The 21,101-nt window shown below is 31.5% G+C and overlaps 1 protein-coding gene across 1 annotated transcript; it reads right to left on the reverse strand.

The window, feature by feature from the left end:
• Positions 1-684: 684 nt before the first annotated feature.
• On the reverse strand, positions 685-7,065 carry LOC103580577 (SUN domain-containing protein 1-like). The gene is made up of 3 exons (XM_053740487.1): positions 6,922-7,065; positions 1,043-1,210; positions 685-983 (listed from the first exon to the last, which is right to left on the reverse strand). The coding sequence occupies exons 1-3, from the start codon at positions 7,063-7,065 to the stop codon at positions 777-779; spliced, it is 519 nt and encodes a 172-aa protein (XP_053596462.1). The 3' UTR covers positions 685-776.
• Positions 7,066-21,101: the final 14,036 nt, after the last annotated feature.

Consider the following 21,101-nt stretch of genomic DNA (forward strand, 5'->3'; position numbering starts at 1 on the left):
AGAAATTAGCGTAGCGGTTTCAATTTATATCACAAAAGAATTAATTACTGAAAGCGGTTTTAGAAGCACGATGCAAGTAGCAAAGCACGTTGTAGAATATTAAAGATGGTAGCGTCGTAGAGTCGTCGAGAAACTTGGTGTCGACGTGGCAGCCTTGCTGCATATAACGAATTTTTCTATTGGCTTAAAAGCGCGCCAACGGGAAGTAGTTGATAGCGAAGCCTCTCATTGGTAGACCAATATAAAATGAATTATGTGATTGGCCGACTTGTAGCGGGTTCTCAGAGCGTCTTGACACGACCCTGAGTTAGAAATTGTATGTACCGGGCCCAAATAGCGAGTGTCCCGGCACTATTCTGACCTTCAGACAGTAGCGAGTTCGACAACTCCCGGACTTAGTGGAAATCCACGAAGCTGATTCAAATTAATCAAGCTCGTGACTGAACACATGTAATAAATTTTATAATACGTGTCGTCAATTTTCTGAGCATCAGTTACGATTTTTTTAGTTCATATAGTAATTTTTCTTGCATAGACAATAAATTTTCATACTTATCCTGTAATTATTCACGTTTTAATCATAAATGAAAAAATTACTATAAGTAATGCTACTTATATCCGAATAGTATCAAATTCAGATTTATTAAGATAATTTGGTATGTTCAACAGATGGAAGGAATGCAAAAATAACCAATAGATGATGTAAAATAAGTGGAAAATTTTTGATTAAATTGTGAGCATCCGAAGTTCCAGTGCATATACAAAATCTTCATTACTTAAGGAGCGAGTTGGCCATGTACTCTAATTCTATAGAGACAAGTATAATTAGGATGTCCACTATTGGAATGAATTTTTACTTCAATTATTCCGAAAGGTTCATTTGTTTTTTCTTTTATTGGAAAATTTTGTACTGGTGAGGCGCAGTTGTCATAAGTAAATTCTCCTAATAAGAATCCTTTTTCATCATCAATGCTTTTTAGCCCCTAAAATATTTACTTGAATTTATTGTTATAGCAGAAAGATATTATTTGAAGTGACCTACCCAAATTGAGAAATATCGAGGAGCAGATGTCGTTTTGCCATTCGGTGATAAATAAGCTGCAATGTGCTCAAGTGTTATACTAGATATATAAATAGAATGGAGCAATTTGATTGCAATGGATCCTGTTGACCCTTTGAACGCCCAACATTGTCCAGGTAATACTTCGTTCTAACAAAAAAAAAAAAAGAAAAGTACACCTAACAATTGTTTCTTTGAAACAGAATAACGATAAAACTGCTTGAACTGTGCGACGCTCAAATTTATTCATTGAAACATCATTCAAGACCGGGAAATCACAGTATAGTCGGGAAAGGACTAACAAATGATAGTTAAGCTGTCCTGGTCGATTTGAAAAAAAAATCGGTCTATCAGTTGACCCTGCGGGCCAGCCCCTAAATTTCTCGCTGTTTTTGAGCTCCTTGAGCTCAAAAACATTGTCAAGAATACGTTTTCAAGCTCTTCGAGCTCGAAATAAAATATTAACGCATTGAGTGGGAGGTGCTTTCGACAACGAGTGTGATTGGTTCACGAGCTATTAGGCGAGTGTTGTCAACACACGAGTGTTGAAAACCCTACCTACTCAATCCGTTACAATATATAGTTTTTGCATCGAATGGTAAGAGAGAATGTCTTTCATTGGTAAAAAAGGACACTACATTAAATTTAATATTTTAATTAACCTAAAATAATATTCAATCTTATTAATATAAAATTAATTCCTGTATTATTTCTGATGCAAAAAATTGTTAAATAATAATAGTAACAATTACACATGATTTAATTGATTTTTACAATAATGTAACGGGGTAAATTTGTATTTACCGCGTTCAATTAAGTTTAAAATAAAATCTATTATGCGCACTGTCGGTCATGTGACATTACCACTTCGGGTATTCCGGGTAGGTAGCGACTAGTCGTCCGGAAATGGAAATTTCACTTGCTCGACCGTCGACCCCACCTAGAGTTAAGTAGGAGTGGAAAAAGGACAACTATAGTCAAGAGTGAGCGAGCAATTAAAAACGGGGACCGGAACGAGAATCGGGCATTAACCATCGGGACGTCCGAATAGAGAGGTGGAGACAAGGTGACGAGACAACCGACGCCATAACAGACGCTGTTAAATTAATTAAACAGGTAATTAATTAATTATTAGCTTGAGTCTATTGTGGAACCAAGCGATAAAAATCCCGATTATTAATAATAAATACCAGGCAGTTAGCCGGTATTTTATATAAACATTACTAATTGCGTCTGATTGAAACAGGAAAGAAAGGAGAGTAAAGAGAGAAAGAGAGACGGAACCCAGTGAGACCAACGAGAACAAGGACAATTAACTAGACAGAACCCGGACAGAGACGACGACGAGAGAGCTGGAGAATTAATTGTTGAGGTATTTATAAAATTTATTCCAGGCGGGAAGCCGGAAAATTTTATTAAATACTTGGCATACGTTAATATCGTCGCGCCTAAAGAAAATCCTCGCGAATTGAATTAATTGCAAAAGTAAATTAATAAATTAACTTCGGATAATTATAAGATTTAGTAATTAATTAACTCCAGGCAGGTAGCCGGAGCCATTGCGTGTATAAAATATTTCCAGGCAGGTAGCCGGAATTGTTCTAGAAGTTTCCAGGTGGGTCGAGTGACGCGTGCAACGGAACTGTCGAATCTAGTCATAGACGCTAGTCAATTATTAATTACTTATAAATAAAATATAATAAAAATAATAAATTAAGAAAATCAATTAAAATTGTCTCGGGGAGATTAGAGAAGTCTGTAGTCGAAGGCGTCGAATAATTAATTAAGAGAATTTACGTAATTAAAGAAATTATAATTAATTAAGAAAAAGGCGTAAATAAAATAATAATTATCGTGGTGATAAAAGTACCTGAAGTAACGTGGTATTAAATTAATGAGTGAAGGTTGTGATATTAAAATAAGTGATAAGAAATTGAAAGGAAATAATACTCTATAAAATAGGAAAGGAAAATCAATTAATAAATTAATTAAAAATTATATAATTCTCTAAATTAATTAAATTATTAATTGCGGAAAATTAATTTAAGAAGTGTGTGTAAAATAAGTCCAGGGGACCGAGTGAGTGAAATAAATAAGTAGTTAAGGAAAAGTATTAGTAATTAAGTATCGCGAAGGTTAAGCGATTTTTAATCATTGTGTGTGTGAGTGTGTGGAAATGCCAAAGGTAGTCGGCTAATTTAGTAATTAAGTATCGCAAAGGTTAAGCGATTTTTAATCATTGTGTGTGTGAGTGTGTGGAAATGCCAAGGGTAGTTGGCTAATTTAGTAATTAAGTGTCGCGAAGGTTAAGCGATTTTTAATCATTGTGTGTGTGAGTGTGTGGTAACGCCAAAGGTAGTTGGCTGGTTTTATTAATAAAATTATTGCGGGTAAATAAATAAAAGGTTATAAGGTTTAATGAAGTTATAAAGGTTATAAGGTTTTATGTTAAGGTCAATTAATGTCATAAGGTTTAATGTTATAAGGTCATAAGGTTCTAAGGTTTATAAGGTTTAATGTTATAAGGTTTATATAAGAAGTTATAAGGTTTAAAAAGGTATAAAATAAGGTTTATAAAAAGGTTATAAGTGAAGTTAAAATTATAAAGGTCAATTAGGTCATGAGAAAATAAAAAGGTTTAATTGGTGAATTGAAATAGTAAATTACTTATAAGTTATCCTTCCTCATCCTTCTCTTACAATTAAATAAAATTACACCGACCCTGATGATCTAAGATCCGGTTCTGGGAGGCCGTTATCACTTCCAGTGGCGCCCTTAAAAAGGTAATTTAAGGACGACCAGAGTAACAGCATAGCCCTGTTATAATAATTTAAAATTATTTTTATTATTTTCAAAATATTGATACTAAGCAAAAAAATAACTATAGTTTCGAGTTGAAGTTCATATCGTGAATTGCATATTATAATTAAATACAGTAAGATGATTTTCTATACTCTGGGATTTTCCGTTGTCCTAACTCGAGAAGGCTGTTGATTGGGTTTTCTGGTGGATCGTTTAATGGCTAATAAACAGTATATCTATACGGTACTGCTAATAACACCATCCACGGACAAATTTGTGACTGTCCGGGCGTCCGGGACTCTAAGTAACGGATATTCGGGATTGTAAGTGATGGATATCCGGGACTGTGAGCAACGGATATCCGGGACTGTCAACAATGAAGATTGTCCGGGCCTCCGGTTATGTAAGCAACAGCGAAGTATCTATTGACACCATCCATGGACAAATCCGTGACTGTAATTGGAGTCACGGACACGGTTAAAGAAACGGATTCCTTAAGGTTAATTTGTCCGTGTCTATAAGTCACGGATATTCCGGACTGTAAGTCACGTTTGTCCGGGGCGCCTGGGACTGTAAGCAACGGATATTCGGAACTAGAAGGCAATTTCGTCCGGGTCGTCCTAAACTATAAGCCACGGATATTCCGGACTGTAAGTCAAGTTTGTCCGGGTCTGTAAATCAGAATACTCGAAGTTGTACCAAAATGCATGTGTAGTTAGGAACATTGACCCTGTTATAATTCAAACTTATAGTATTGCAATTGTAATGAGACCACTTTTTTTATCATCTAAATGTGGTCGTGATAAAACAAGGGTCCACACATGTGTAAAACTTAAAAGTGTCTTACGTACCTGTCCAGCTATGCTCAGTAATCTCAGGACGAGGATAACCCCGTACCGGACCACGCAGTATTAAAATTAGAGAGAGATGTTATATTTAACTAGTCAGGAAGGTTGTTATTAAATTTATAAACTAAGTATAAATTCAGACATGAAACTATGACATTTATTTAATGAAGTCGCTTTACAAATAGTGAATGAAACTATGGACAATAACCCAAGATGACTGATGAAACTGACTCGACTAAATTGACTGACTTAATACGTGACTCGACTAAATTAATTAATTATAACGACTCTTCAATTCAAAAATTATCACTTCACAAATAAAATAGTTAACTCGACAATAATTAACGACTCGACTTACTTCAACAATCTCCAATCCAAACCAGTCCTTCTTTCCACTGATCCTTTTCCTCCATGACCAAAACCTCCAACCAGTTCCTTCCAAGTCCACCAATCCATTCTAAACCTTTCCAAATTCACCAGGTCCAATCCACAATAATTATTATATAATATAATTTAAATAAACTTAATTAACTTAAGTAAAGAATAAGCTTCCACCTGAGGTGGGCTTATATGCTCTTGGCCCATTATAAGTATAAAATATCAGCACGTGTAGTAGCAGTAGTAGATGGTAGTTGTAGTGGAAAGTAAGATGTTAGTGGTAGAGCACGTCCGTCCACGGCGATTGCTGCGAGCCAAGAGAACGACCACTCGTCGTCTCTGGGCCTCGTACCCCTCTCGACTCAGAGTGGCCAACCCCTTTAACCAAACGTCGAGGAACTCGACCACAACGACCTAGGCGCATAAGTGGCAATACTGCCTTCCAGATTGGCAGTTGTTGACGAAGGAGGCCGGATCTTTTGGCGCGAGCCAAAATTAAATTTAAATGGAATGCCAAATCATTCCACCTCGTTACAAAATGAAGGATTGTTAGTTGCTATCTCCAATTTATCGTTTATCAAGCATAAGGAAAATTATATTTCTTACCACTAAACATTATTAAATATTTAGAAATGGACAACATAATTAATTTGTGGAAGTTCGCAAACAATAATTTTATTAATCCTTCAGTACCCCCGTTATTCAACTCACCTTCTTTACTCTCGTCATGAGAGAAAATTTCACGGCTTCTGCGCATGCGCATCACAGTTCCAAAAGTGTTTTTTCATAAGAAACGTTGCGTATTTCAATTATTATCTTTGAATAATTAAAATAACAATTTTTATTTTTTTCCAAGTAAATAGATTTTTTAAAATAAATAATACAACTGATCACAATCCTTTACACTGATATGTATGTGTGTGTAGCTGTAAATTTAAGCACTCATGGCCTCTGCCGTATAGCTGAATTATCCGAACGACGTTCCGAATAGGAACGAAGAATGAAATTTTTCATCCATTAATATTTTCGCCATGAGAAAAAATCTCAGTCTTTCAAAAAAAATTTTTTTTTTTTTTATTTATAATGAAAATAAGTAATTTTTTAATAAACGGTTAGAAAGAATATAAAATTTGCGAAAGGTAAAAAAAAATTCAAGTGGTCTTTCCATTTGAATTTAAAAAAATAATTAACATTGAAACCGACCGTGAGTAAAATTCTCATAACGTGGGAACAGAAGGGTTAAAAATGTCGATATCATCAAATTAATTGACAATTATGATTTATGAGATACTCTAATAAAAAATGGTTATTTTAGTAATAAAGATGTGGGTTTTTCGTTATTTTGAATAACTATAATTGATTGTTTTATTAGACGATAGTCGATTGGAAATTTTGATTCTATTCTCAAATAAAAATGTTTGATAAAAAATTTAATAGATGAAATGTAGTCAAGTCTGAACAACCAACGAATAGTGAGCAGTATTCACACATCACAAATGTCGGGGTAAAACTTTGCTTTTCTTTAATCAAAAATCGATTACAGATTAATAAATATTTTTCGTACGTCGTGTTATTTCTTGCTAAACATATGCCATGCTGCAATCACGGCAAAAACAAATCACATATGATAATATGTTGCTGCTCCATATATACCCGCATGAAAAAGCTATATACCAATTTTTCCCGGGTTAATCTGATTAGATTTTATTCAATAATCATTGTTGTAGTAAGGATTATAATGATGTAGAAAAAATTGTAATGGTAAAAATTTAAGAAATCGATGATGGAGTCATTTTATTGTAGTGTATATAGAAGCATTCTTACTTGAATTACGGATCGAGGGCTATTTTGCCATTGGCAAAACGGTATCAAATCGAACATTGAAAATGTGTCTAAATCAAAATGAAAAGCTTGGGTATCTCGTATTGAAAGTATAGAACCTCCAGATACTTCAAGAGCATAATCAGTATTGCCCATTCTGACAGCGTCGTTCAGTTTTAATTCATGTTTGATTAAATTTCGCACATCGTCTAATCTTGGCATGTGAATCTCAGCATCTGAAATAATGGATTTATTACGCCAATTGTTAAAAAAGAAAATCTTTAGCACTCAAATAATGTACTGTAATCGGGAAATTTGAATTACATTCTCTCTGTTGCGTTATTTGAATTTGCCTCGTAAGCTATATTACGACTGCGCAATCAGCTTTAAAAATTACCGTGATTCGGGTGAGTTTGTTGTCAACTACGTAAGTCATGCTCCCGAGGAAGGCTTAAAAAGCGTAGGCGCTAACTATGGAGGACGCTTCACCAGTGTATAAAATTCAGGAAGATTCAGCCTAATATTATAGAGTGACGTGGATTTGTTTGACATTTAAACTAATAAATTTAATGGTTGATCTTTTGTATATATATTATAACCACTGAGTATGTAATTCTTATCTTTCAATTAATTATTCCTAATGACTAAGAAACGGGTGGATATCCGACCCTGAAAGTTTCATTATATATAAGTTAGCCTAATCAGTTGACTCAGTACCAGGAGGCTGGGCTGACTGCTAATAATAAAACAATTTCTTGGTGGCGCCTAACATGTAATCCTTGTCAGTCGCTATTGTGATCGTAACTTGGAGGTGCGGGTCACCTTAAAACAACTTAGCACAATTAATTTTTAATTCTAATTAGCTCTAGAACTTAATAAGACACGTCGATTGCCGCCTTAACCATAAATCGGGTTATTTCTTTAAGAGACATCGTTGTTGAAAAAATTAAAAAACAGTATTTTTTTCTAATAAGATAAAATACCTAATACTTGAACATCTCTGAAAATGGGACCAGTACTTGAACAAATTCATATAAGTAAAATTATTTAAAAATTTTAACGTTAAATATGAGAAATCCCTGGCGGTCTTGAATCACGGTGTAGTACGGTGAATCACCGGGAATCACCGTGAAGCTACCGTGAATCACGGTGATTTGCCGCGATTCATCGTGATTCACGGTAGCATCACGGTGATTCACGGTAATTTACCGTGAGAGTTCACCGTGAATCGACGCGAGATCTCACCGTGATGTCGAAATCACGGTGATTCCGCGAAAATCACTGTTATTGTATTTAAAAAAAGGCAATACATTATGAAACATCGATGGGGCAGCAGAATTTTTAAAAAATTCACCGTGAATCACGGTAAATCTCCATAGTTCGATTATAGAACATCACCGTAAATAGACGTGAATCACCGTGAAAGCTCACCGTGATATTACGCACTCATTTACGGTAATTTACGGTGATTCACCGTAATTTACTATAAATCACCGTTATTTTACCCTATTAGCGTGATTTACCGTAATTCACCCTATATCACGGTAAATCAGAACCACCAGTGATCTTTGTATTGCAATATTCTTTGAAAATTTAGGAAGTAATTGCAATAAATTTTTCATGTTTTTGCAATATGTTTTTCATTTCATACCGAAATAATTATAAGTTTATTGAATTTAATACTACCATACAATGAATGACCGATTGATGGTTCTTTTCTCATAAAAACCATTTAAAGTGATTGAATAAATAACCAGCAAAAAGTACGTCACATAAATATTTTTAGTAAAAAAAAAAAAAATGCTACCAGCCCTGATTAAACAACGGAATTCGACCGAATTAAAATTTTTGATTCTGTTATATTCTGTCGAATTTTGCAAAACAGAATTCAACTGATTTGATAAATTGAATTGGAATTAAACAGAATAAAACCGATTTAAAAATTTCAAATTCGTTTCAATTTAATTCGGATTCAGAACCAGAAATTGGAGAATTATTTTCGAATTAATCAGAATTAAAGCGAATAGAATTATTTAAATTCGTTTTAATTAGGACGAATTCTGGTATTCCTGCCGAATTAGACAGAATTCATTTTTAAATTAGCTACCGAATTAACAGAATTTATCTGAATTAAATAGAATTAAAAATTTAATTCTGTTTAATTCGATCGAATTCAGTTGTTTAATCAGGGATATTAAATGCACTGACACGAGTCAAGGTTTACCCACAGAATGATGTGAAAAATTTGTAGGTGGAGCTGTTATTTTCGTCTTTCGATCATTTTACCACATATTGGAGTAGATTGTACAAATAATCTGGTATTATATACTCCAAAAATAGTTGCAGATACGAATTTATATAAAATTATGTAGTTCCAAAAACCACAAGTATTTTATACTACATTGAGTAATTGTGGAGCCTACAAAGTTTTACCACATTACAGCAGTAAGCAGAACTCCTATACTAGAGAAATATCATGCACACTGTGACTTACGTTACTACAATTGTCAATACGGAGACCACAGTGTAGGTCAATTTTTACTAGTTTGGTGAGGTAAATTCAACTCCAGCATTTTTTTACGTGTTGAGGTGGTAATCGACACATTTTATCAAGTTCTAAAGCTGATTATATTTTGGAATCAATCCATCAAGCACATTGAAAGTTATCTAAAAAAAATATTTTTGCAAAAAGTTTATTTTTGGAATATCTCTGAACGAGCTCGACCGATCAAGCTCAATTTTTAAAGCTTCAAGATATTGTCAAGCCACGTCGAATGAGATCTTGGCGATCGAAATCAGTTCATCCGTTCAAAAGTTGTAGATATCTACATACGTACGTACGCACATACACATACATACACTCGGACATCATCGTAAAATTAGTCAGGATAGCTTCCTAGAACCTCAAAACGTCAAGATCTCCTAGAAATTTGATTTTCGAAAATCGGACCGAAACCAATAACTTTCCGAATTTTGAAAATTTTCAATTTTCTTAGCGGGAAGCTAAAAAAATTTTTCTATTATATTATTTAAATAAGAAATGGAAAATTAGAAGTAGGCCCCTAATAATTATTAATATTAAGAACTCCGCTTTGAACATACTTCTCTTCTCACCTTCCTGCAAGGTTTCAGCCTATTTTTTGTTGAAAAAAAATTCGCCTCAAAATGGCACACCCTAATAATTATATGTAATTATTTGTGATTTTTTTGGTGGCATTATATATAATCCTGAATAATTATATGTAATTCTGTATAATTATATATAATTTGATATGAATTATATATAATTCTATATGAATCATATATATTTATATAGAATTATATAGAATTATATAAAATTATATATTTTTTTTACTCGGGCGCTTAAATAATATCGTATTACACGATTTTTACACGCTATTTCCATCGAAGCTTCGACCAAAGAGTACACCAAAACTACACTTATTTTACACGGCGTCTGTTTTGGTAAGAATTTTAATTCTACGCTTAAATTACACTATATTATACGGTGTTTTTCAGAGCACGTTCTCCTTTAATGTGAAAATAACTATTTTACATACTAATTACACCAAAATTTTTAAATTTTAAAAATACGTTAGAAAACGCAGACAAAACATCGTGAAAACTTCGAGAAAACACAGTTGAAACCTCGTGTCATCATGGCAGGCAAAACACCGCTTTTTACCGAAAAACACCGTCGAAACTCCGTTAATACGCCGAGTTTTAGCGAGTGTGTACGGTAGCGCTAGATCCACTAGGATATACAGTTCACATTCAATGGTAATAGAGTTTAAAATGAGTGTCAGTAGATTAGTGTGAAACAAGGGTAAACTGAAAGTGAAATTTTCAGTAGCTCACCCTGTGATACACGTAAAATTCCAGTGTATTTTCAGTGTAATTCGGATAAGTTAACACTGAAACCCACCGTGGAAACGGATCCGCGAGCGATTTAATTTTTAATCTTTTTTGAATCCACCTAGAACGTCTATGTTACATAAAAAAGTTATCTACATAATGTAAATGCAATTTCACAAACATAACCCAAATGTTACATTAACATCGCACTTGCATACATTTTTTTACGTCAAATCATTACGTAAATAAGTGTGAAACTGAGTCTCATGTGCCTTTCATATGGTCCACATGTTACTTATAATGTATGTAACGCAGTGTTATCAGTTTTGTCACTGCGACGCCACAGTCATATTAAATGTGCTTACTGGAATATAATATATTATAATTATTGTTAAAGAATGGGATTTTGAAACTGATGTGTTAACGTACTTTTTCCGTAGACCACAGTTGTAATTCGAACACTTTTTTAGATTCCCATAGTTATTTAGTACAGTAGTATAGTGAAATAATGTACTTAGATAAAATACCTTTATCGTTCCATTGTTGCATAAATTTTGAAATTTTTGCAGCAACGTCATCGATTTTTGTTATTTTCTCTTCTGTTTTTTGTCTTCGATCTAGATCGCCATTTACCTCCATCTATAAAAATCCTATGTTGATTTCACAGTATACTTTGCAGAAAAGCATGACTTGATAGTTACCGTAAGAGTGTGAAAACGATTTTGAAGGTCAGCTAAGTTTACCGTTAATGATTTGATAGAATCTCTTGCTGAAAGTCTGTCACAAGTATAAGACACCACTATTGCTAAAAACAAATAAGGATATGCTATTTACTAGGTTAGTTTAGTTTAAATTATTGTACTCGTCCAGAATAGTAAATATAAGAATTATTTATCCAACAATAATTTGTCATGAATACCTTAATCAGAAATAAAATATACTTGTAGAAAAAATCGTTAGAAACCAGTAAAAGTATCTGGATAACGGATGGCCATGTGGCCCAGCCTCGAAATTTCTAGCTGTTTTCGAGTTCCTTGAGCTCCTTGAGCATGATGACGAATGCTCAATCATGAGATTAACGCATGATCATGCATGACCCCCTAGCTGCTCTAAACTTCGATTTGGCTTGAATAACTAGAGCGTCTAAAGGCTCGGGGCAACCATCTTGACCAGCGCTGGGAGACTGGTACCACGGGGGGCCTTTCCAAGCCTACTTCGACCAGAGTCTCTTTATTTTCTGAGATGGTAGTAGCGTTTGGCTCACAGAGATAGGACTCGTAGTGGCTGTGGTTAGATACCATGCGCAATGAGGAATTTTGATTATACCTCCGGTTAATGTCCACCTTAGTCGTTACTCGATTATATTTTTCGGCTAAAAGTATCGTTTGGGTCAGAACATGGGGATGACCTAGCAGTGCGTGTATGCTCAAAACGGCGCGGAAACGGCCTCCGTTAAAGCGGAGGTGGACTTCGGTCTCGTTACCTTAATTAATTAATTAATTGATCATGCATGACCAGGTCTGATGATTTTTTCCCGGGATGCTCATCCGTAAAAGTTGATCAGATTTAATTTCATTTGATCAGAACACATTCAAACATTCTTTCTGGGCACTAAACTACATCAATATTAATTATGTTGATGACTTTTCAATCAAGTTAAGGTTATTCGTCCTTTGATTGTCTTATTAATTAATTTCTACTAAAGCTTATTATACAACTATTCCTCAATTTTTGATTCGATTAACATATCAACATAAAGACAACATATAGGCAGTGATGGAATGGTCTGGATGAAATTTTATGTCAAAGACTTTAAATCTCTCAAACATTAATTTGTCGAATTCATCATTGTAATAGTTTATTGAGTAATTAGTTATTTTATTTACTTATTTATTTTTTTTAATATTTGTACAGTAAATGCCCCTTGATGTTTGATTTATCATCATTCTATAGTTTTGTGTCTGATCATTTTTACTAAGTACAGTTAAAAAAGATTCATGTAGAATATTTTAATTCACTACTCAAATTTCTAATGAATTAATAACTTACCTAATAACGTTGTAGTGATTAGAAATACCAGAAACCTCATAAGTTTACTGTGGCATATTAATTTACAGTTTTCGATGTTAACAATACAATCGTCGGCATTAATACAGCAACACGTACGACGATTTCTCATTATAATTTATACACGTATTTGCGAACAAAGATGGAGCGTACTAAATTTGTTGTAAATTCATAACTTCACGGTAAAAAATAATCGTTATGTTTTTTTTTTTTTTTCAATGAGCCCACAATAATTCATTATCACACCAAAAACAGCACAGCTGTAATAGATTGCACCAAGTACACGTTCAAATTGCGATAATATATTTACTATTCTACAAAAATATTTGAAATCACTAAATAATGCCAAGTTAAGATGTAACATTCTGCAATAAAACAGTTGATAGATCGGTTCAATTGATATGTACTTAATACGAAAAAGAAATTGGTAGAAAAGACGGAAATCATTAAATTATCACGTGTTTGGAATTTTTTTTAATTAAAAAAGAAAAAAAAAAAATTTTTTAGAAAGTATACAAATGAAAAAAAAAATTAGTTGAACGTACTTGGTGTGCGTTAACGCACAAAACTTTTTATGTCATAATTTGTAAATGTTTTATAATCAGATGATATACTTATTGCGCTTTAATAACGCACACCAAGTACGTTCAACTAATTTTTTTTTTCATTTGTATATTTTCTAAAAAATTTTTTTTTCTTTTTTAATTAAAAAAAAATTCCAGATACTTGATATTCTAATGATTTCCGTCTTTTTTACCAATTTCTTTTTTATATTAAGTACATCTATATCAATTGAACCGATCTATCAACTGTTTTATTGCAGAATTACATCTTAACTTGGCATTATTTAGTGATTCCAAATATTTTTGTAGAATAGTAAATATATTATTACAATTTGAACGTGTACTTAGCGCAATCTATTACAGCTGTGCTATTTTTGGTGTGATTTCAAATCTTTTTGTAAAGGCATTATACATATATATATATATATTAGGGTGTTTCAAAATAAACATTTCTTTTTTTTTTAAAGTCTTATGGTCTTAAAAGTTAGTCTTAGGTATTAGAAAAATCCTCCCAAAAGAGTAGCTTGAAAGCTCAATCCTGCTAAAGGCTCAATCAATATTAATTTTCTCATTTGAATTACGTGTAAAAAAAATTTTTTTTTTATTTTTTATAGATAAAAGTATTTAAAAAATTTTTTTTCGAAAATCAAAGTACGTAGTTTTGTAGCAAATTAAATTCTCTACAAAAAAGCCTTTAAGTGTTTTCTTCGTACAACTAACAGAAAAAAGGTATGAAGCTTGAAACAATAGTGAATTAAAAAACTTAACGTAAAGATAATTTCCGGATTTTATTACGTGTGCCTGTTTATATGGTGAATCTATATGCTATGTATAATCAGTAAGGTGTTTTAAAAAGATTTCTGAAATCTTACTTATTTTTCGTAATAATTTCGAAAGAAAAATATATTTTTTAAGAATTAAAAATTTTTTTCTTTCTGTATTTTTAATTTAAAAAAAAAGTTCTGTTCTGAAAGTAAGGAAAATTGTTCCCATGTGTTAAAAAAAATTGACAGATAACATTAGTTCAGAAGAAAAAACCTAAATTTCTATTTAAAAAACTGTTTAATATAATGGAAACATGAAGTTAAACTATGTAATATAGATTAAAGCTTCATAACTTTTTTTCTGTAAGTTCTCCGGAGAAAACAATCAGAAGCGTTTTTGTACAGAATTTAATTTCCTTCAGAACTGTGTGCTTCGATTTTCGAAAAAAAAAATTTTTTAATACTTTTATTTTTAAAAAACAAAAAAAAAATTTTTTTTACATGCAATTTGAATGGGAAAATAAGTATTCGTTGAGCTCTTAGTAGAATTGAGATTTCGAGCTGCTCTCTAGTGAGGATTTTTTTTATACCTAAGACTAACTTTTGAGACCATAAGAAAAAAATTTTTTTTTTCTGAAACACCCTAATATATATATATTCATACAATCGGGGACATTAATTCGAGTTGGTTTTTCGAGCAAAGTAAATTTTACTTATCTCAAAAAATAATTTCAAGTTTAATCATTTCTATGCCCAATGAAAGATAATGAAATTCTTTTATTATTTAAAACCGCCAACTTTAAGGTTATCAATAAATCTCGAAACTAAGAAACCAACTCGAATTAATGTCCCCGATTGTAGGTGTATGCGATGTGAATTTTATAATTATAAGTGGCGAACAATTTTAAGCACTGCCTCAATTTTTCGCTAGATAGCGCATAGTTTAAATCGAAGGCAGTGCTTGTTTATTCTTATAGGGTAAACGCCAATTTTTTAAGGCCAGCTTTTTAATCAGAGATTCTTAATCTGCGACTTAATTATTGCTAGTATACTTGTATATTTTCATATGAATGTACGAGCAATAATAATTTAATCACGTATTAATAAAATTTCGTATTGAGAAATTACCCTTGAGTAAACGTGGTTATATGTATAGACCGACCCTGATTAAAAGAAACAATTCAAATCGATTCGGAAAATGGAAATTTTAATAATCAATTAAAAAGCATTTAAAACGATTCGGAAATAAAAAATCGAATACTTATAAATCTACATTGAATCTACATCAACAATTAGATTGCATTAAAAAAGATTCAAAAAATCTAATTGTATTGATTCGTTTCGAATCTTCCCGCAATGCAGAAATAAAATTATTATTTGTCGACTCAAAAAGATTCAAAACGATTCGAAAAATCTAATTGCATTGAATCTTTTCGAATCGACAAATAATAATTGAATTTTTGCATCGCGGGGAGATTTGAAAAGATTTCCGAATTAAAAAAAAAAACATTTCGAGTCGATTCTAAACGATTAAAAAAAAAATTTGTTTAATCGTTTTGAATACTTTTGAATCGATTTAATCTACATAGTTTTTAAACAGCAAATGAAAATGAATCGTTTTGAATCGACGTACCCAAAAAAGATTAAAAACAATCTAGTTTTTCAAATATTTCCAAATGCTTTTGAATCGACAAATAATCGTCGAATTTCTGGTTCGTCAAGACGATTTAAAAAGATTCAATCCGATATAATTGTTTAAATTGCTTTGAATACATTTTAATCGACAACTATAGTAAACTAATTTCTTATTCGCAGGTAAATTCAAAATAATTTACAACGATTTGATGGTTTAGATAGTCTTCAATACTTTTGAATCGACAAATAATCGTTGAATTTCTGATTCATTTAAGGGTAATACGGTTAGAAAAATCCTGTCGTATTGAATCTTTTCGAATCGAAAAATTCTGAATATTATTGGTCGATTCAAAATGATTTAGAACGATTCGAAAAATCGAATCGTATTGAATCTGACAAATAATAATTACAATTTGTCATAAAGTAATATAGGATATACTATATTACTTTCAAAAACGACACATCACTCTGTCAAATGACAGAGGAGTACTCGTGTCAGAATCGCTTCTAAGTTTGGAATATAAAAGTTCTAAAATATTTCTTACCAGGGACACTACGATTCGTAGGCGCGATCTCGTGGCATGTACTGAACTACTCCCACTGCTGCTGCCTAGCACCGGTGACTCTTCTCTCCTCTATATGAATCTTTTCTCACAAAAAATTTTTCTTTTGGTTTAAGTAACTTTTTTTCTTAGTTGAAGCATACGAAATTTTAAACGTTTAACGCCCCCATGAAAAAAATTGATGTACAATATGTATGTCAAAATATAAAAAATACATGTTTAATCGCTCTTTTATCCGATTATCGTATATATTTTAGATTTTTTCTTGTAATTAAAATATATTTGAAATTATAAAAAAATATATCACCATAATGATATAAAAATATATTAATAATATAATTCAAATATACACAAAAAAAAGATTTGTTGGTGCAAAAAAATTTTTATTCTCTCCAAAAAAACTTTTACTTAGCCTAAGAAATTTTTTTGCATCATAAATTAAAAGCAATAATCATCTTGGAGCAAGAAAATATTTTTTGAGCCGAGAAAGAAATTCTTGCGCCTAGAAATCATTTTTTTCCGGTATAGAAAATATACTTATGAAAATATTAAAAACATAGTTTTAATTTGATCAACGACATAGAAGAAAAAATTACATAAATAATATAAAAAAAATTATTTGAAGAAGATATCATTTTTTTTCCTATATTGTTGAGTAAATTGGAAATTAATCTGAATTCCATAATTATATTTTTTGTATATTTGAAATTTTATGGCAATATATTTTTTTTATATCATCATATCGATATATTTTTTATAATTTTTAACACATATTAGATATATTTTAATTATATTTTCATGCATATATTTTTTATATTCTAAGATATATTTTTAATATTCACACATGCAAAAAATTGTGGGAAAAAAAAATTTCTAGAATTTTTTTTTTAGTAATAATTGCAAGGCTGTAACTGTGTGAAAATAAATCGTATCAAGATTTTGAAAAAGCATCTAAAATCTTGAAATCTCTAATTTTAATCAGTTTAGCTAAAAAAAATTTCACGGCCTGTAAACTCTTTAAAGGAAAAAAAAAAAAAAAATGGAAGATTTTTGTCTCGCGGCATTTCTCATGTTTGCGCGATAGTCGTAGCTTTAAATAAATCTTGATAAAAATATATTGAAACTAGAGATTTCAGGCTTTTAAATGCTTTTTTTCAAATCTCGATAAGAGTTTTTTTCACAATGTTATAGCTTTGCAAAAATCACTTAAGAAAATCTATAATTTTTCTGTCCCTTTAATTTTTGCATGAGTGTATTTAAATTACACTTAAAATATATGAAATATATACCAAAATCGACAAAAAGCTAGCTATTAAAAATATACTTTTCATACATTTGTAAGATATATTTTTTATATTTTTTTAATTAATTTTTTTCATGGGGCGAATAGCGCTAGTTCCGAGAAATTTAAATTTCTTTAAACAAGAAAATGCAATATTACCACAAAAAACTATCACATCTTTATTCTTGAAACAAATAAAAATTTTTCTACTAAGTATCAAAATATATGTTAACTTAAGGACAAAAAATTTTGATACGATAATTATTTACTCGGTGTGAAAAAATTTTGATTTTGCAAATCACTAAAAAGTATAATTTTAAAAGTATTCGTAACAATTAGAAAAATTAAATAGTTTTTAATTGTTTTAAATCTCCTTATGAATCAGAAATTCAACTATTATATGTCGATTGGAAAAAATTCAAAACAATTAAAAAAAAATAAGTCGTTTCTAATCATTTCGAATCTCCATACAAAACAGAAATTCAATATTATTTGTCGATTCAAAAGTATTCAAAACAATTTGAAATACTGAATCGTTTTCAATTGTTCTAAATCTCCTTATGAATCAGAAATTCAACTATTATATGTCGATTCAAAAATATCTAAAACGATTCGAAAAAAACAAGTCGTTTCTTATCATTTCGAATCTTCATACAAAACGGAAAACCAATATCATTTGTCGATTCGAAAGTATTCAAAACAATTCGAAATAATGAATCGTTTTTAATTGTTCTGAATCTGCTCATGGATAAGAAATTCAACTAATATTGATAAATACGATTCAGTGAAACACTGAATCGTATTTAATTGTTCTAAATCTCCTTAAAAATCAGAAATTCAACTATTTTTTGTCAATTCAAAAGTATTTGGAAATATTTGAAAAACTAAATTGTTTTAAATCTTTTTTAATCTTATTGTGTACGTCGATTCAAAACGATTCATCTTCATTCACACTTAAAAAACAATGTCGATTAAGTCGATTCGAAAGTATTTAAAACGATTAAAACAATTTTTTTTAGAATTGTTTTCATCAATTTGAATTGTTTCTTTTAATCAGAGGAGTTACAGATATTAAATTTCGGAACAGTTTTTCAAACCGAGTTTCCCTGACGGTTTTAAATCAGCCTGGAAATACCCTGGAAGTGGAAACACGATGGAATCACGGTGGATCCAGGGTGGTTACAGTGTGGGTTTGTGCCATTTTATCACCGTGTATACACGGTGGTTACATGGTGTTTCCACGATGGTAACACGGTGTACCCACCCTGATTCTACGGTGTATTCACCGAGATTCCACAGTGTATCCACGGTGATTACGCGGTGTACGTGGAATCACGGTGGGTACACCGTGTAATCATCGTGGGTACACCGTGTAATCACCGTGGAATCACGGTGATAAAATGACAAAAAACCCACCGTGTAACCGTCGTGGATCCACCGTGATTCCATCGTGTTTCCAGGGTGAATCGAAACCGCGAGAGATGATATAAATATTTAAATTTTATCAATTTATATTAATATATATTTTATAACCGGGCAGCATTGGTACGACGTGAGAGTGTGGCTCTCTCGCTGTCCTTGTTGGTTTTTGGTCTTTCTCTCTCTCTCTCGTTACAGCCTGATTGCCGAGTTTGGCTGAGCTAGGCGTTAGACCACAGGGGATGATTCCACGCAGCAGGTGACCGTAAATTGGTCATGTGCGCATAATTAGGTAGGGGTCATCGGAGGTTGGGGCCTAAGACGACTAGATAAAAGAGGCGATTCAAGGGCAGGCAATCAATTTAAGTTCAAGATTTCAATCGAGATCCAAGTCCAATCGACACTCAAGTCGAAGTGCCGGCAACGACAGCCTCGTCTTTAAATTCGCTTGATTTTGTGAATTCTAAGTTAATCTTATTTTTTTATATATAACTGGTTCATAAAACCATATTTCATTAAGTTATTATCTAAGTGAATTGTGTGAGTGCACCCAGGATCAAGTCAGTAAGCCAACATCAACAGTCAAGACTCAGAGAGGAGGTCCACGATGCAGCGTCGTCCGATCCCGCCTGTACGTCGTTGATATAATTCCAGATAAGATTTATGATAAAATTATTATTTTATACTCTCTCTCTTCAACGTAATACTTCACTATAAATAATTATTTAATTTATTACCCCGTGTCCATTAAATAATTACGTATAAATATATTTAATTGGTTGTCGCTGGACCTATATAAAATTATAAATAAAGGGGAAATTTGTAAATATTGGGGAATTTGTTAAATAAATTATATATATATATTTATAAGGCAATTGAGTTTTTAAATAAATTTCTTTTATCACCAGCGTTCTTTAGAATAAGTTAATTTCAGCCGCGTGTCCGGTAAAAGCGAGTCGACCCATCTCTGAGATTTATTTCCCGCGTTCAGAACCAGCAATAAAATAATTAAAATCTATATTCATAATTAATAATTAATTATTTAACCGGGAAATTTTGTAACTGTGGTTCGTGGCTACTGGACACGAAGTAGCCAGGGCCCACCGTTATAATTTATGAGAGAACTTGTTAAAAATTTTGTTTCAAAATTATAGCGATAGAAAAACAGTGGGTGAAAAAAGTCAAAAATACGTGAAAAGATATTTGAAATACACGCCAGTGCCACTTTTTAAATTTTTTGCACTCACCTTTCTCGCAGAGATATCGATAGCTAAAGTTTTAAGTTGTCTGATGTCTGCTACATTCACACTCATTTCGATTACAGCATAGTTTTAAAATTTATAATTATTAATCTGTTCGGTAAATATACTTTTTATCTATTTTCAATCGTGAGTATTTATTTGCTAACATATCGTTCATTTTACGAAAATGAAGTTAACATATATCCAACAATTTGTATTTATTTATGTAAACAAATTAATAATGAAAAAATATAAAAATTTAATCCATATAGTGTTCTTCCAATATTTTAAATAAGCTTTTTTTAAAATTTTGTATCTATACTGATATAATTTTTAAAACTTGAATATTGTTGAATATCTGCTAACTTTAAAGCCATCTTGTTTTTGATAGTTAAAATCGTTCTCTCATAAAGTGTAACTAAGTGTATAGGAATAATTAATGAAATTATAGGTATATACTGTGGTTATAAAAAAATGGAGACAAATAAAGAGAAATCTTTCCAAACTGAGATTTTTAAACCTTTCAATGTTCGATATGGTTTTCGCAGTGAGTATAATTATTATTTAAAATTGCGTATTAAATGTTTTTTACAATTTTTCGACATTTTTCCACACTGAATATTTTATTATTTTTTTATATTGTAACTGATCATTCTTATGTTGTGGAGCAATTCATTCTTTTTTGTATTTACTTGTTTATTCATTCGTTTATGATCCTGAATGTAACTTTGAACTTAAATCAAAATTATAAAACGATGTGCATTCTAACTCAACTAGCCAGACGTAAACGCCTATTTTTTTAT

Source organism: Microplitis demolitor, chromosome 7 (genome assembly GCF_026212275.2).
Source record: "Microplitis demolitor isolate Queensland-Clemson2020A chromosome 7, iyMicDemo2.1a, whole genome shotgun sequence".
Lineage (NCBI taxonomy): Eukaryota > Metazoa > Arthropoda > Insecta > Hymenoptera > Braconidae > Microplitis > Microplitis demolitor.

What these genes read in the sequence shown, in the direction of transcription:
- LOC103580577 (XM_053740487.1), bottom strand. Translation starts at nt 7,065, where the DNA reads ATGGGCAATACTGATTATGCTCTTGAAGTATCTGGAGGTTCTATACTT. An exon ending in GGCAAAATAGCCCTCGATCC is followed by an intron (nt 1,211 to 6,921) that starts GTAATTCAAGTA and finishes TTTTTTTGTTAG; the next exon opens with AACGAAGTATTACCTGGACA. An exon ending in CTCGATATTTCTCAATTTGG is followed by an intron (nt 984 to 1,042) that starts GTAGGTCACTTC and finishes TAAATATTTTAG; the next exon opens with GGGCTAAAAAGCATTGATGA.